Source organism: Salvia miltiorrhiza, chromosome 2 (assembly GCF_028751815.1).
Source record: "Salvia miltiorrhiza cultivar Shanhuang (shh) chromosome 2, IMPLAD_Smil_shh, whole genome shotgun sequence".
Classification (NCBI taxonomy): Eukaryota; Viridiplantae; Streptophyta; class Magnoliopsida; order Lamiales; family Lamiaceae; genus Salvia; species Salvia miltiorrhiza.
This window is the reverse complement of record NC_080388.1, coordinates 69789655-69805948: the sequence shown is the minus strand read 5'-3', so window position 1 is coordinate 69805948 and position 16294 is coordinate 69789655. Positions and strand designations below refer to the sequence as shown.

Sequence of the window (16294 nt, the reverse complement as noted above, 5' to 3'; positions counted from 1 at the left end):
AGAAATAAATCATCCTCTCTAATGCTAATGCTAACCTTCTATTTATAGATGTGATAGTAAACCCTAAAGGCCTTAGGCCCATGAGCTTTGATAATTGGGTTTAGGCCCTTTAAGGCCTTAATACACTTTAGTCCTGATTTGACCCATCTGCGCTGTCCTTCGTTGCCCGTGTTGAGTAGTTCCTTGAGCTGCGCAGGCGAGTCTGCACCGCTAGGTCCCTTCGTCTATGCTGCCGAGTCCGGCTCTTCGTCTACGCTGTCAAGTCCGGCTCTTCGTCTACGCTGCCAAGTCCGGCTCTTCGTCTACGCCGCCAAGTCCGGCTCTTCGTCTACGCTGCCAAGTTCTGGCTCTTTGTCTACGCTGCCGAGTTCTGGCTGTGTAGCTCTTTGTCTACGCTGCCAAGTCTGGTTCTTTGTCTACGCTGCCAAGTTCTGGCTGTGTAGCTCTTTGTCTACGCTGCCAAGTCTGGTTCTTTGTCTACGCTGCCAAGTTCTGGCTGTGTAGCTCTTTGTCTACGCTGCCAAGTCTGGTTCTTTGTCTACGCTGCCAAGTTCTGGCTGTGTAGCTCTTTGTCTACGCTGCCAAGTTCTGGCTGCGCAGCTCTTTGTCTACGCTGCCAAGTTCTGGCCTGCGCCGCTCTAGCTGCGCAGCTCTGCACTTTGGCCAAGACTGATTGACTCTTCGTATTCATTTGTTAGTAAGTCTTTTTAATTAGACATGCGCTCGTTAGTTCCTTTGATAATAATAACAATAATCAGGTAAAGTAGATTTAAGCTACTAAGCACAGCGCTGATGAGTATTCCAGTCCTCATCAAAATCTATTCATTTTACGAACAGATCAACATAAGTAATGAACAGGCGTATTTAGTAAAAATAAAGAAAAACTCGCCACCAGCAGGATTCGAACCCTTGGCAAATTGCTGTTCATGTGGTACATTGATCTGTTCATTAAAATTATAAATATGTTCATTTTTATTTTACGAATTCTCTTTCTCCACAATATTTAGCTTCTATGTTGAACTCTTCTCTCTCTATATATATATATGTGTGTGTGTGTCTATAATTGCACTGTGTTAATTGCAATTATTATTGCTAATAAAATAATGATCAACGATGCTGAAAAAAAAAAAAACAAGTGGCGGCAACGACGTTGGAAAATAGAGAGGGATGCTGGGTGGTGGTGATAGTGGCACGACATGGGGTGGCCGAGTAGTGGCAGTAAGTTTTTTTTTTGGAATTAATTTTTTTTAAAAAAATAATTAAAGATATACTATTAGTATATGTACATAAAAAATGCAAGTATTTCCAATTATTATATTTATGAGTAAAATTTTGTTTTGCTATATGAAATGGAATAAAGTGGTCTATTATCTCATTTTTCTTTTTTGTTTGAAAAAAAAAATTATCTCCTTTTTCTTTCTTACCCATAAAATATTATTCATATTAATTATGCATTATTTACTTTTAAATTGATAAAAATATCTTGGAGATAGTAGAGCAAGCAGCATACTGCATACATGATCCCAAAACGAGAGGTTAGAATTGAAGAAAGAAAGAAATAATGGCAGTAGTCTCCCCCCTCCAAACAAACCCTCAATCCTCCCACATCTACTCCACCATCTGCAAACCCGCCCCTCCATCCCTCCTCCGCCTCCGCCACCTCTACGCCGCTCGCCGCAGCCGCCGCAAGCCCAATGGCGGCGTCCGGGCTTACATGGAGGACTCCAACACCCTCGCCGGCTTCGCCAACAAAGTCCTCGGCTCCCTCCCGGTGATCGGCCTCTTCGCCAGAATCATCAGCGACGAGGGCGGCGTCGGCGGCGACATCATCGACTTCGCCGAGTTCCGGCGGAGAGTGGGCAACAAGTGCTCCGTCAATGACTCCAGGGCTCTCTTCGAGCTCCAAGATCGACGAGGCAAGGTAACCTATATATTGCGCTCTAAATTATTCGATAAAATAAAAACTCGTTTCAATTGATTGTAGGCTGGGGATCCTCTGTATGTGCTTCTATGCTGTTGGCTAGCTGCAGTTGGAGCTGGTCTGCTTAAATCTGAAGACATTTTGGAAGGAGTAGCAAGACTTAGGATTTCCAATGATATTGAATTCGAAGAGGAGAATTTCATTGCCATGATCAAAGAAGCAAGAGAGGTTTGTGCATTTACCATTTTTCACCAACGCACCAAATTAATAATGAAATATCGTGACCATTTTTGGACAAATTATGTCGTATTTGCATTCGTGTTGAGAAGAGGTTTAACGGATCGTGTTTGATCTTAGCATGTCATATCATTATCGTGTCGATACGATAACATGACACGATAATGATACGAAAACAACTTTTCTTAGTAGAGTTGGATAGCAATTCAAATAACTCAAGCTCGACTCATTTACACCTCTACTAACGCGAGTTTGTGTTGCTGGCAGAAACGAGCGCGACTGAATGCTCCAGCACCCAATATTCCGATGGCAGTTCGGGCTGAGAAAGCTCTGGAAGCCATATATGTATGTTGTTTTGGGAGAGATGCTATAGAAGAAGAAGATGAGGAATTGCTGTGTACAATCTTGAATGCTGTGTTCCCGGCCGCCGGAAAGCAAGAGATAGAGAGAATTGTGAGAGAGAAAGCACAGAGAATTGCAGATGGAACCGACGAAATCAAGATCCCAGAGCCTAAACCCTTGCCCAAAGAAGCTGTGCAGCTGCAAATGAAAGACCTCGAATTCCTCAAGCAAGGAAGCGACACATCGTAAACACATCTTGTCTCTCTTCATCTTGTAGCATAAACAACCATGGTTTTAGCATATCTTTCACACACTGTGTTTAGAATATAGAGCATCATTTCGAGCCAGTTTGTGTCGTGTATTAACCCAGAAACCACATAAGAGCAGAAATACTTGCAAATATGATTAATACGACTCGGAATAAGCATTAATACAGTAGTAGTTCATCTCATGGGAGCAGTTCCAAGTTATTCATTGATCCATACAAGAAGACATTTCTTGATAAGAGAGAATTCACGCGGTTAGAATAGACAAGCTAAAGCAAATCTGGACCGTGAACCAAGCTGCGATGATACCTGCTTTTTACGTCCAGCTGCAATGCTTACTTACCATCGAGTAATACTTAAGATCTTCTTTCGTACAGACGGGTTCAAGAAGCTTTTTTGTAAACCAGAACTTCATCACAAAAACGACAAATTATCACCTTGGCTGTCTCCTAAACACACTCCAGTTTCAGCATTTCTTTATAAGCACCGATCGAAGCAAAAAGGAGGATACCAGCAGCTTCACTCCTCAACAATGTTTACTAACTCATATTCAACCAGTGAGAGGTTATTATCTTCTTTGACAGTGAAGGTGGCAGGATCAGCTGCTGCTTCCACACGCCCCCATTTGTCCACAGCTAGTCTCATTGATCCTTTGAACATGTCGATTTTGGCATTTCTCAGAATTACAGTAGTTTCAGGCTTCATGACCTCCACTGCACATTGGAGTTCACATCAAGATCATGAGCAGTTTGTAACGAAGGGGATAAGGCCAATAGTTATGAGGCCTTTCACATAGTGGGGACAAAATTGCACTTAATGTCTATAAAAGAAAAGAACAGAACAACAACCAGTTCAGCTAGATCAGTTGGTCATTAGTCATGATATCCTTTTCCAATCTTAATTCCTAAGGGTACGTTCTCTTCGATGGAAAAGGGTGGAAAATATATATTTTCACCCTTTACCCACCATTTTCACATGTTTTGTAGGAAGGATAATTTTCCTAGGGCAGGATGAAAAAAAAAATTCGGGCAGCCCATTTTCCCTCTTTTTCACTCCAATTCATCGTAGTATTATCATGGAGGATTAATGTGATAAATTATATTTTCCACCTAAAAGAACATGAACATGAGATAAAAAAGATGGGGAGGATAATTTTTTTTAATCTTTTCTTATCCTTCATTTTCTCAATGATAAATTTATAACCAAAGAGAACGCACCCTAATAGTAAAACTACCATACCTCATTATGTCACATCCAAACTTTGTGAATGCCTAGCAAAATATGAACACAAGCAGACATGTATCTTGTGTTTTCTCTATCCTTTTATTGGCACCATCACATTCTGTGATAACCAAATCACTATCTAAAGTAACATCATATCCTATAATTGTGAGATGCAATGCCTCTTATATTCTACTAAGAACCCTATCAAGATCACAAGATATTGAATTTGACCCACAAACAAATCCACCATTTTCAACCTCAACGTAAACATAATAACGATTCAACAAAGGTTACTCATAAAATGATGAATGCATATCATTGTCATCCATTACTCAAGCACAAAGCACCATACCTTGTTCATTCCTAGCCGTAAACAAAATAGTCCCAGTTTCGTCTCCAACCAGACACTCAGCAATCCGCATCTGATGAACTTGAGGCCCATCCGGCCTACCCTTTTGCAACACCATCTTCGAACTCAAAACCTTCACTACGAGATTGTGCCCATTTGTGCCAGGGCGCAGCTGATCAACCTTGGCAAAAACTGGCTTCCTCATAGATGATTTCTTTTCCGCCATTTAAATCAAATCCTAAAATAAGAGGAATTCGTAAATTCTCCTCACTTCAGCAGAATTTCAACTGCGAACACATTTGAAAGCTAAAATTCCATGCATAAATCATCGTTCAAATCTCAAATCATACACACGAGGCAGAATTCATCGCGATCAGAACCAAAGATATAACAAATGGCTAATCAGAAAAAAAAAAAAAAAAAAATGAAAAGGGAAATGAAAGTACGTTAGATGTCTACCGGCCATCACTGATCAGAATTATATATCGAATTTGGACGCAGTGATAAAGATTATCTGAATAGATAAGACCAACACTCTACACTAGTAGCCATACTGAAACCAAATAACAACAAATGAAAACCCTAATTATCAGATCGAATACCAATAAAAATGAAATCTTTTTAGAATTTACACAAATACATGACAAATTGCACATACAAAAATTGTGGCATTCGAATTACCTCGGGAACAAGAACAGAAAAGTGGGATCTTTTGCGGGCGAATTTGGTCTGGCGAGGCGACCGTCGAAATGGCTTTTTGAATGGAAAATTCATCAAGTTTTTGACCGTTGATCTTCCATATTTCCTCAGCAGATCTTGGCCGTTGGTTGTAGTAGTGCTAAAAGCGTGAGAGCTAGAGAACGAGAACTGCTCACTACTAAAGTATGAAGCTTTTTGGTTTGTTTATTTGTTTTTTTCCTACAAATTTAAACTGTAAATTAAATCGAGTTTAATTATATTTATAGGATTTGGTTTGATTTACTATTTAAAAAATATAATTTGATTTATGTATTAAAAAAAATATAATTATCTTTTTAAATATATGAATCAAATTGTAATATAATTAAATTAACTATTAATTATTATTATTACTTCCTCTGTCTCATTTGTATTGACCTTTTACTTTTGAGCACATAGATTAAGAAAGCCTTTATTTATGAGTTAAGTATGTGGAATGCTTTACTTTTGCCCACTTAGAAGCCCTTATTTTTGCTATTTTAAGAAAATTGTCAATACAATTCGGACAACCCAAAATGGCAAGGGGGTCAGTACAAATGGGACGGAGGGAGTATTATTATTACTTTTACGTCCCATTACAAATGTCTTAATGTTTTTGAACACAGAGATAAAAGAATGTGTAATTAGTAAATAAAGTGAATTGATGGGCAAAGAAAATATATTGAAATTTGTAAAAATAAATATAGAGAGAAAGTTAGTAGTGGACTATTAGTTAATTAGTCTTTTTAATTTATTTATTAAAAAAAATGAGACATTTATAATGAGACATTCCAATATAAAAAGTAAGACGTTTGTATTGGGAAGGAGAGAATATTATATACTAAATGATAGTAATATTAACTTGTATTTCTATCTTTTGTCTCTGTTATTATCATTAATATACATTTGGTTGCAGCTGTAGTACTAAAATACGAGTTAAGACCATAATATAGTGAGTTTTTGGGAATAGTGAAATTAATAGTATTGGATATTTTAATTGCATATCTAGATGGTTTTGGAGATCAAATTATTAAATGACTTAAATGAGTAAACTTTACCCTTTGTCTACATAGAAATAAATTAGCATATTTAAGTTCAATATGCAGTTAGTTTGATTCGTGAAAAATTACCAGTTAACACTGACACGAGTTCTATCTATTTCATTGTAGATTTTTTTTTTTGGTATAAAATAAACAATATTTGTAAACCACAAATCAAATCGTACCAAATTGTATTAATACAATTTAATTTGACTCTTGTATTAAATCCCATCAAACCAAACTACGTAGACCTCTGTATACACTACACATTATATGAGTTTCACTTTTAAACAAAATATTAAAATACAATTAGTTTAACAATTAAAAAAAACACACAATTAGTTTAATATCTTAAATTGGAAAAAAAAAGTTAGAGGGTGTTTGGCTGAGCTTATAAGCTCATTTAGAGTGTTTGACAAAATAAGCTCCTAAACAGCTTATAAGCTTAAAAAATAAGCTCTAAAAGCTTATAAGCTTCCCAAAAAATAAGTTCATCTACCCTAACTTATTTTTTTATAATCTCATATGCAACAATCTTTTTACAAATATTTTTCAACTATAATTTATTAGTTTCATCATATATCATTCAAGTTCATTTTCTTCAATTTTCTCTTTTTAAAAAAATATTTTATCTATCTAGCAAAAAAGTTATCTCTCTAACTTATAAGCTCAATTATCCAAACACTTTGATAATTTATAAGCTTTTAAAAATTACATTTTATAAGCTCTTGAAACATCTTATAAGCTCTTGAAGCTCCAAAAACTTATAAGATGTTTAAAATAAACTTAGCCAATCACAATGATTGGAAACTTAAGTTGAGATCGACTTAATACCTTTGGCCCAAATTCCTAACGTTGGGTCTTTCATCTTACAAGGCCGAAAATTAATGCACCCAACTACTTACAATTTACAAAACTCTATAAACCATTTTCAAATAACCCACGGAATAAACACATCCACAAAAATTATAGAGAGAGAAACCAAGCGTAGAAATAATTTGACCAATTACTGAATTCCAACTCCCTCTCTCCACTCCTCAATGGCTGCACTCGCTTCCACGTTCTTCGCCATCACTCCGAAAGCATCGCGCTCGAATTCAATCCCCAAATTACCGCTCGCGAGATCCCTGTCTCAGTTCAATCGAGCTACTTTGATCACTCCGATCATCGTTTCCGCTTTCCGCGACAAGTTTGTTCCGAGCAATTCCACCTCGGAGCTCGGTTCCAGCAATGGGCTGAAGAAGCTCGTGGACTCGCTGTTCGTGCTCTGCACTTCGGTCGCTCTCTCGGCGACGCTGTTCGTCGCCGATGTTGATTCGGCGTCGGCTTTCGTAGTTACTACGCCGCGGAAGTTGCAGTCCGATGAGTTGGCTACAGTTCGTCTCTTTCAAGAGAACACTCCTTCTGTTGTTTACATTACTAATCTAGCTGCGAGGTACTCAGTTTTTGCATATTATGTATCTAAATTTAGTATATCTTGATTGCAAAGGCAATTTTTAACCAACTTAATACTGTTTGATTAGTATTTGTGATGATGTAAATATGTCAGATTGTGCTGGCTGCTTTAATACCTTGTGGTCCTAATCACTGGAGAATTAATGCTACTTCATCCGCGTGTTCTGATGTTAACTAACTAGTTAATATATTATTAAGTCCAATGCAATTTGATTGTAGGCAAATTACAAACAAAATATTTCTTATGCAGCTCAAATAATAGATATGATTTAGACAAAATAACTAAATAAGAGTTGCTTAATAGCAGCCGATGTAATTTCTAGGGTGTTGACTAGAAGCTTGTATATGTTATAGGTGAAGTTGGAAGTAGATATTGAATTTGGAATGAGTTGTTGATGTGGTGAGTTCATAGTGTGCCTTTTGTTTTAGGCAGGATGCCTTTACGTTGGATGTGTTGGAGGTGCCGCAAGGATCAGGATCTGGATTTGTATGGGACACGCAGGGCCACGTTGTCACAAATTATCATGTGATTCGTGGTGCATCTGATCTCAAGTACTATTACCCTCTCTTATGGTTTATGTCTCAGCATTTAATTACTTAGTTATTACCTAACAAAAAGAGTTATTGAATCAGCTAATTAATTCTTTCCGTCTAGGCTTGTTTTGCACTGCCTGGTTGCTTTCTTATTGCGTATTTTCTAGTACATGTGTTGGTTTTCTTATTGAGTAGTTTCTCATACATGTATGCATATAGTTCATAGTATGTGTGTTCTTTTAGCTACAGTTACATCTTCAGAACAAAAGTAAAATGTTTGTTTGATTACTACGAAAATCTTCAGCAATGCATGGGTATCTGTATGCACAAAGCCCCTTCCTTTATGAGAAATAACTAGCAAATTAATTGATGATATGAAGCTTGACAATCCATCCTCAAGATACGATCTCTAGGTAGGAAGCTTGTTATATTATGCAAACTGTGGTAAGAGTTTTGATGACACGAGAAAGTTGCCATGTTGAATATCAGTACTCCATCATATTGATGGTTAGTAGTTGGCCATGTTAACTGTTAAATTAGTGTAATATTTGTTTGCGAGTTTTTGATGAAGTGATGGTTGTGTTCAGGGTCACTCTTGCAGACCAGAGTACATACGATGCAAAAGTTGTTGGGTTTGATCAGGATAAAGATGTTGCTGTTTTGAGTATCGAGGCACCAAAAGGCAAGTTGAGACCAATACCAATTGGCGTATCCGCGGATTTGCTTGTTGGTCAAAAAGTATATGCAATTGGAAATCCTGTAAGTGTGATTCCTGCTTATGCTTTTTCTGGTTTTGGTATCTTTCGCTTTTCTGGTTTCTCATCAAATATACAATTTCAAACATAGACAAGTGGAAAGTGTCAGATGTAGCTTTTGACTAAGTCCATTCTTGATCTCCCATTCTGGAGCAGTCCATAATTCTCATTGTTATAAAACATAGTGGCATGGTTTCAACTGATTGATACCGTTGGACAAAGTTTACGACCCAACCAAGTCCTGTCTATTATAGACATTCCACGGTTTCCTATGCGTTTCTCTAAGTTCTCCCTTCAAGGAACTTTATAACCCTCACACCGCTACTCCCAGATCGTTATGTTTCATCAATGTTGATTGTTATTCCCTTGGAATGACTCAACTAGACACACAATCTTCTTTTATATGGTACCATATCATTTACCTTTCTCTGACAATATGTTTGTGCTTCACTTTTTTCTCCTTGGCAGTTTGGACTTGACCATACGCTTACAACTGGTGTTATCAGGTAGTAACAGTACTTGTAATAATTTCACAATTTATCATTGTACTATCTTTGGTTCGTTATGTAGACCTAGATGGATGGTATTTTTTAGCGAGCAAGTTTGTTGGTTTAGAAGGAAATTGAACAGTGCGACATGTATCTAAAAAGTTTGCACTTATAGTTTTCACATTGTGGAAACTATTATACTTATTACTTATTGTGTTTATAGTATTAGTACCTCAATACAAATCTTAACTTCCAACATATCCCCGATTACCTTGTTTACTTTTGCCTTGTCATGATTATCAATACCAGGAGCATGATTGAATCTTATGTATATTAATGTAGATCAGTTGTTTTCCAACCTTTAGATAATACCAGCTTTTTCAAAATCTGTTAGTACAACTGGCTAATCTTGTATCCTTATTGAATTAGGGTGGCTAACAAATTCATTCTTTTTGTAGTGGGCTCCGGAGAGAAATCAGTTCAGCTGCAACTGGCCGTCCAATCCAGGATGTCATCCAGACAGATGCTGCAATTAATCCAGGCAATAGTGGGGGACCACTGATTGACAGTGCAGGCAATCTTATTGGAATAAACACAGCTATATATTCTCCCTCTGGTGCTTCATCTGGCGTGGGCTTCTCTATTCCAGTTGACACAGTGAGTGACTGTTTTAGTTAGGAAGATTTCTGTACTGTGATATTTTTCTTTTTCTTTTATCAATACTCAGTGTAATATTTATTGCTTACTAATCTTTTACTGAAAATTTTCCTTTACATCCAGGTAAGCGGCATTGTTGATCAATTGGTCAAGTTTGGTAAAGTCACCAGACCAATTTTGGGGATTAAGTTTGCGCCTGATCAGTCAGTGGAGCAACTAGGAGTTAGTGGGGTTCTTGTCCTGGACGCTCCTCCAAATGGGCCAGCAGGCAAAGCAGTATGTCCAATTTTCTAACCTTTCATTCATTTTGGTTTTGATGCTTTTATAGATTGATTTGAAATTTCATTTTGCTTATAGGATCTTCAAAATGTGGTGACTTTAAAAACATGTAATGCTGATTACAGCTTCCGTATTCTTGGTACTTGCAGGGTCTTCAATCAACAAAACGTGATGCCTATGGACGACTTATTTTAGGTGACATAATTACATCCATTAACGGAAAGAAAGTTGCAAATGGGAGTGATTTGTACAGAATCCTCGACCAATGCAAAGTTGGTGATAAGGTAAGTGTTTATAGTAACTGCTACTATGCATCCTCTAAAAATATAGCGTGTGAATGGAGAACTTGTGGTCTTTATTACCTAGTATTGGATATATAGAAACCGGTATCTCATTTTCTTTTTGGAATCAAATCGAACATTGTAATATTTTACCATCATCGTTTAAAAGCGCGCATGGATGTGTGCATATTGTAGTTAAAAGGATGTTGTATAGGAATGTTCAGAGTACTTTCTGAAAGGGTTTTTGGCCTATAAATACACAAACCTTGTAGGCAATTTATGAATTGCACATGAACTCTAATTTTGGTAATGACAATACATAAACTTTCAATTTTATATGATTTTACCACGAAACTAAAGTCCCCAAATTTCGTTAATTTTTTAAGAGAGGTGTAATTTTCGTTATTTGGCATTGTTTTAGCTTGAATTTGTGCATTGTTTTAGCTTATTTCTTCAAACTTTTTCAAAGTCATGGATTTTAGCTTGATTGACTTGAAATGGATTTAAATTTGGGGATTTTAGTTTTGTGGTAAAATCATATCAAAATTAAAGTTTATGAGCAATTCATGAATTGGCTAAAAATTTGTGTATTTACAGGCCAATATCCATTCATGGAATGAACCAATAAGAAGCAATAAAAGATGAGAACCGTAAGAAAACTATGAGAAACTAACTTCATTTTGAAATGTTTTACTTTGCAGGTCACAGTAGAAGTACTTCGTGGTGATAAATTGGAAAAGATTCCTGTACTCCTTGAACCAAAGCCTGACGAATCCTGATGTAGCAAGCGTTGTAAATTGTAATTCATATTTATATTCATATTGCAAGTGGATATTGTTATGTTATATCTGATTAGCCCTCAACGTTGTACATAATCTCGGAATGAAACTACTGCGTTCAAAGCGCTATCTCAATACTGTAAAGCTATAATCCTTATGAAGGAGATGCATTTGCCTGTAGCCATTTATTAGTGGTTTAGTTTTAGTTTCTTATATTCGGACTATAGATTATATCCGTGTCAAGTTACTTAAAATTAAACTAAACTAGTTAACCCTCAATTTTATTTGCATGTTTGACTGCAATATATACATAATATCTCTGTATAGGTAGCATGAGAAGCAGCCCCGTAAACTCTGTATTCAAGTTACAGTTTAAATATCTCAAAGCACGATGATTTTATTCCGCTCTTGCCAGAAGATTTAGGGGTTCGTAGAAGAATTGAATCTCTTATAACTGATGTACAACTTTACATGATTAAGTGTGCTTTGCAGGAAGGCGCTGTAGCACAAAAGGAGGAACCACTGGACTTGCATTCTGTAGCAGAAACTACCAGGTGAAATGAGGGGAAAATAGGTGACATTGACAATGGTAATGGCTCCAGGTTCATAGAGATACAGGTGGAGAAAGGCTGCAATCGAGTCCCCAGAGCTCGAGATTTCCTTTGATGAAATCATAATGGGCACCCTTGAGGGCCAGAGTTCCATTCACCACTCCTTGTCTAACAAATGGATATGATAACAGGTTTTCAAGCGAAACATTCACTGCCTCCTGTAACAATTTGAAAAGTAAGTAGTGTATAATAGATTGATTCTCTAGTCTCTACAATGCTGCAAGATTTATTGTTGGTGAGAAGTTCAAAGTTCTTCTTTTACCTTTTCACACAGCACGCACTGATCACCAAAAGCTGTGTCCCCATGCTCAGCTGTCACCTTGGCCTTTGCAGGTAAGCAGATTTTCACCCAGTCTTCAATGAAATCGCTGAACAACTCAAGCAAATGATGCAATTTGTCACCAAATTTTCCGAATCATCTCAGTATTTTCACTACAAGTCTATAAGTAAGTAGTATAAAGATTCTTTTCTTCTTGTTTGATCCTGATTCTGTTACTGTGCCTATGGAAGTGGAGTTTGTTCGTATAAAGAAAGCAGGCTACTAACGTTGAGGAGGATCCATCGTATGGGAAGGACATGAGCCCCTTGATTCCACCGCAGGCGCTGTGCCCCATCACTACTATCTCTTGTACCTGGGAGATTGGTTGCCTTGTTTACTACCAACTGAAAACCTACTAATCTTAAAAAGGGCAAAGAATGGCTGAAAAGTATCTACGTGGTTTCACCTTCAGGTGCAGAACAGCATACTCTATAGCAGAGCCTGCTCCAGAATATTGGGTCTGTAGCAGCAGAAACAGTTATATGGACTGTCAAAGCAGAAGAAGCCTATGATTTAATGAATCTGGTATAGACTATAGAGTATTTATAAGACCTTGTCATATGCAGGGACCATGTTAGCAACATTTCGAACCACAAACGCCTCCCCCGGTTGGATGTTTAGTACATGCGATGGACACACGCGTGAATCCGAGCATGCAAAGATCATATACTGTGGTGGATAACTGATCGATGTCAATCACTTACAACGTATGGATATAGTCAAGACTCAAGAATATGTACATTGAAGAGTGAAAAGAAATGTGATAATGTACCTTGGGAGTCTGGCCTCTGGCCAGCTCACTGTACAATCCTGGTTTTAAGCTGAAATGTTGAGGGAAAAAAGTTAGAATTCATAAATCTTTCATTGTTCATTTGGTAACTTACTTGTATTTCTTATGTTTGAAGGTGAGGAAGCCGGTCTTCAATCTTTCAACAGTGGGAGAGAGAGCGGCGCTGCCATTGTCTGTCTGCAGCTCCGCTGTGATTTGATCTATTTTTGCCGCCGCCGCAGGTGCTAGTTCTCCCTTATAACTATATGAAAAATGATGGCTAGCATACATCAAAATGTTATAGAAAAAGGTTTTAGATTTAAATAAAGTTAACCTTAGTAGCCTTTCGAGTTCAGCTATGGCTTCCTCGTATGAATATTTTCCCAAGTCATCATCTCTCTGCATCATTTTTTCAAATGCTTCAGAAAGATAGAACACGTACAGATATGAATTCTTAGTCTTATTCTTGTCATAGTTGACTTGATTCTTGAATTCTAGTGAATGAAGCACAAAGATGGAAGAGTGTACCGGAGCAGGGTGGATGATGGGAGCTGGAGCAGCGAAAAACGGCTCGTCTCTGATGAGGCTGGGCGGCGGAGAAGGGGAAGAGCTAAGCTTCGCGGTGGCGGTGATGGGCCGGCATGCCGCTGCCGGCCGTGATAGACGGGCGGCGGGTGGAGTGAGGAAGCCGTTGACGGTCGACATTGCTCAATAGGCCACAGGTATGTGCTCTCTTTAACTGACTGATTTAGAAGCAATGCATGCATGCGAAACCATAGGATAACGAAAGCGAAAGATAAGTAAACCACAGCTTCTACACTTGCAGATTGGATTTCTCCTTTTTTCATGGCCAGAAAATAAGAATAAATAATTTTTTTTATTAGATTATCAATACTAAATTTGACTGTAGGGGAACCCAATTAATTTCGCTAGCACATACTACAGAGCCACAGACGCGGCTGACAGAAAAGCAATAAATCAATAATCAATATATGATAGTATTAAATAATAATCAATATTGTATGGAACTTTTTACTATAGTATAATAATTACTATATTAGGGGCAAATGTTAAAGTAGCCACTTTGATTTTTGAGATTAAAAAAAAAAAAGCATTTCTAGCCACTTATCTAGCCATTTTTCATTTTAAATCCATAAATGCTCCTATTATAAATTTATAATTGAGAGAAAACCGGTTTTGAAGAAGAGAAGAACTGGTAATAATAAATGATGATGTATATGATTGAATAAAATTGTGGGTCCAATAAAAAAAAAGGATATGATTTATTTCAGTTGTTGCATTTCACAAATTAAGATTTTTGGGGACAAAATAAACGTTTTCTTTTTTCATGTTTTGTTTTCAAATTACAAACTACCTAAAATATGCAAAGAAATAATAAAAAAATGTATGTCTATCATTCTATCAGTAATTTATTTCTAAACCTGAAATTAAACGAAAAAAAAAAAGTTATTTCTAAAATTAAGTTATGTTGCATTTGAGGTCCTTTTATTATATTCTCCCTCCGTCTACGAAAGAACTTCATATCTTTCCTTTTTGGAACGTTCACAAAAGAACTTCCTACCTATATTTGGACTATACCCACCACTTATAATCCTCTTACTTTTCACTTTTCACCACTCTCAATATTAATTATAACACATTTTCACCACTCCCAATACACTTAACTTCAATTTTCAATACACTCAACAATATTTTTTCTTAAAACTCGTGTCACTCCCTCCTAAGAAGTTCTTTCATGAACGGAGGGAGTATTTATTTTCCAAAAAATGTCTCTTTTGTTTTTATTGGATTAATTTGTTACTGATGACAATGAATATATATACCAAGATCTATGGGTCAAGGCAAAATATTACCTTTTCGCTTGGATAAAATATAGTAGTATATACTATATACATATCGTAATTTTTATTTATTGCAAATTAATCTTGAAGTAAGAAATAATTATAACCATAAGCAGGATGCAATAAAATTAAATCACATTAAAACATTTTACAAATTTAAAATTTCCTGTATATAATTATATATTAATTGTGTTGACATATGAAAAATAAAGTCAATCAAAATTCCTCTAAATTCAAATAGAAAAGTAATTTGGATAGTGCAAAATCCATTGGTAAACCGTAAAATTCCTCTGAAGAATGATTATTTAATAAGGCCATATAATAAATTTATATATTTCCATCAATGACATCTAATATTAATATAGTTTACTATAGTTAAATAATATTTATATCTTTTTTCTTTCTTTACAATAAATATAAAAAAATTAATTAGGAAGTTGAATAGGGCTCATCGATTTTTTTCTTTTTTCTTTCTCCCTAAATTATTTTATTAATTTCGAGGGTATTGTTGTCTTTTGCCACCAAAAATGGCTAAAAAAATATTTTTTTATCATAGTGGCTATAAAAATATTTTTCGTTATCAACTTTGGCTAATTTTATGTATTACCACTAATAATTATCATTATTCTATTTACTTATTATAGAGAAATATAATGGAGATATCTAAATGGAATATGAAAAAATGGCATATATATTTGATTTAATTCATAACATTTTATTTTCTTTCTCCCCAAAAATAAAGTGTTCACATTACTCCATGAAGCACTCTCCTGTGCAACCGGTTGCACCGTGCAATTGGTTTTATGAATGACACTAATGTTCAAGTGTCATTTTTCGAATAAAGTAGTGTCATTCTGGCAACCAGTTGCACGGTACAACTAGGGATGACAACGAGCCGGATCTGGATCGGATCTCATCAATACCAGATCCAAATCCATTTTTATCTATTAGATCTAGATCCAGATCCAGATCCGCGGATCTGAAAATTTTGGATCCAGATCCGTCAGATCCACGGATCCGCGGGTCCAGATCCATGGATCTACTGTTTTGAAATTAAATTTTAAAAAAATTCACAAAATCAACAACATCTAATTTCCATCTTAAAAAATATTGCACAAAATACATTCATGCAATACAAAATCTTAACATAGAAAATCAAGTCATCAAAACATCAAAATAATTCTAATTTGTCTATTATTTTTAATTTTTAATATATCTAATATTATTAATAAAATAAATATAATAAATAAATAATATATATTTAATAGCAACCGGTTGCACAGGAGTATTTGTGTTATTCTATTGGGTCCCAAAAAATTATTGACTTGTATGTTTATATAAATATGATATACAATGCAATTTTATGTAATTATTTTTATACAAATTATCGAGTTTCTATTTATTAATGT

The 16294-nt window shown here is 36.0% G+C and overlaps 4 protein-coding genes across 5 annotated transcripts; 2 read left to right on the top strand and 2 right to left on the bottom strand.

The window, feature by feature from the left end:
- The first annotated feature begins 1070 nt into the window (after positions 1–1070).
- Positions 1071–2951, top strand: LOC131008726 (photosystem I assembly factor PSA3, chloroplastic). Its single transcript, XM_057935749.1, has 3 exons — positions 1071–1921; positions 1985–2149; positions 2426–2951. Exons 1-3 carry the CDS (start codon positions 1562–1564, stop codon positions 2747–2749), a joined length of 849 nt encoding a protein of 282 aa, XP_057791732.1. The 5' UTR covers positions 1071–1561; the 3' UTR covers positions 2750–2951.
- Positions 2881–5217, bottom strand: LOC131008757 (uncharacterized protein At4g28440-like). The gene is made up of 3 exons (XM_057935791.1): positions 5021–5217; positions 4343–4577; positions 2881–3479 (listed from the first exon to the last, which is right to left on the bottom strand). The coding sequence occupies exons 2-3, from the start codon at positions 4563–4565 to the stop codon at positions 3286–3288; spliced, it is 417 nt and encodes a 138-aa protein (XP_057791774.1). The 5' UTR covers positions 4566–4577; positions 5021–5217; the 3' UTR covers positions 2881–3285.
- A 1741-nt stretch (positions 5218–6958) lies between these two features.
- Positions 6959–11504, top strand: LOC131008701 (protease Do-like 1, chloroplastic). The gene is made up of 8 exons (XM_057935712.1): positions 6959–7531; positions 7981–8103; positions 8673–8844; positions 9309–9346; positions 9787–9985; positions 10109–10261; positions 10414–10548; positions 11247–11504. The coding sequence occupies exons 1-8, from the start codon at positions 7137–7139 to the stop codon at positions 11322–11324; spliced, it is 1293 nt and encodes a 430-aa protein (XP_057791695.1). The 5' UTR covers positions 6959–7136; the 3' UTR covers positions 11325–11504.
- Positions 11505–11701: 197 nt separating this feature from the next.
- LOC131008719 (carbonic anhydrase 2-like) lies at positions 11702–13870 on the bottom strand. 2 transcript variants are annotated; one of them, XM_057935735.1, is made up of 9 exons: positions 13552–13870; positions 13358–13422; positions 13139–13285; positions 13027–13075; positions 12807–12923; positions 12661–12714; positions 12482–12567; positions 12198–12303; positions 11702–12093 (listed from the first exon to the last, which is right to left on the bottom strand). In XM_057935735.1, the coding sequence occupies exons 1-9, from the start codon at positions 13726–13728 to the stop codon at positions 11929–11931; spliced, it is 966 nt and encodes a 321-aa protein (XP_057791718.1). In that variant the 5' UTR covers positions 13729–13870; the 3' UTR covers positions 11702–11928. The 2 variants fall into 2 exon arrangements, with proteins under 2 accessions (XP_057791718.1, XP_057791717.1); XM_057935734.1 differs by having other exon boundaries at positions 13139–13303; positions 13552–13806.
- Positions 13871–16294: the final 2424 nt, after the last annotated feature.

Excerpts from the sequence above, each read along its gene's own strand:
- LOC131008726 (XM_057935749.1), top strand. The coding sequence starts at position 1,562 with ATGGCAGTAGTCTCCCCCCTCCAAACAAACCCTCAATCCTCCCACATC. Across the intron at positions 1,922-1,984 it reads TCCAAGATCGACGAGGCAAG|GCTGGGGATCCTCTGTATGT; the intron begins GTAACCTATATA and ends AATTGATTGTAG. Across the intron at positions 2,150-2,425 it reads TGATCAAAGAAGCAAGAGAG|AAACGAGCGCGACTGAATGC; the intron begins GTTTGTGCATTT and ends TGTTGCTGGCAG.
- LOC131008719 (XM_057935734.1), bottom strand. The coding sequence starts at position 13,728 with ATGTCGACCGTCAACGGCTTCCTCACTCCACCCGCCGCCCGTCTATCA. Across the intron at positions 12,568-12,660 it reads ATGCTGTTCTGCACCTGAAG|GTACAAGAGATAGTAGTGAT; the intron begins GTGAAACCACGT and ends CCAATCTCCCAG. Across the intron at positions 12,094-12,197 it reads AGTGCGTGCTGTGTGAAAAG|GAGGCAGTGAATGTTTCGCT; the intron begins GTAAAAGAAGAA and ends AAATTGTTACAG.
- LOC131008701 (XM_057935712.1), top strand. The coding sequence starts at position 7,137 with ATGGCTGCACTCGCTTCCACGTTCTTCGCCATCACTCCGAAAGCATCG. Across the intron at positions 7,532-7,980 it reads ATTACTAATCTAGCTGCGAG|GCAGGATGCCTTTACGTTGG; the intron begins GTACTCAGTTTT and ends CTTTTGTTTTAG. Across the intron at positions 10,549-11,246 it reads AATGCAAAGTTGGTGATAAG|GTCACAGTAGAAGTACTTCG; the intron begins GTAAGTGTTTAT and ends TTTACTTTGCAG.
- LOC131008757 (XM_057935791.1), bottom strand. The coding sequence starts at position 4,565 with ATGGCGGAAAAGAAATCATCTATGAGGAAGCCAGTTTTTGCCAAGGTT. Across the intron at positions 3,480-4,342 it reads TACGGCTAGGAATGAACAAG|TGGAGGTCATGAAGCCTGAA; the intron begins GTATGGTGCTTT and ends TCCAATGTGCAG.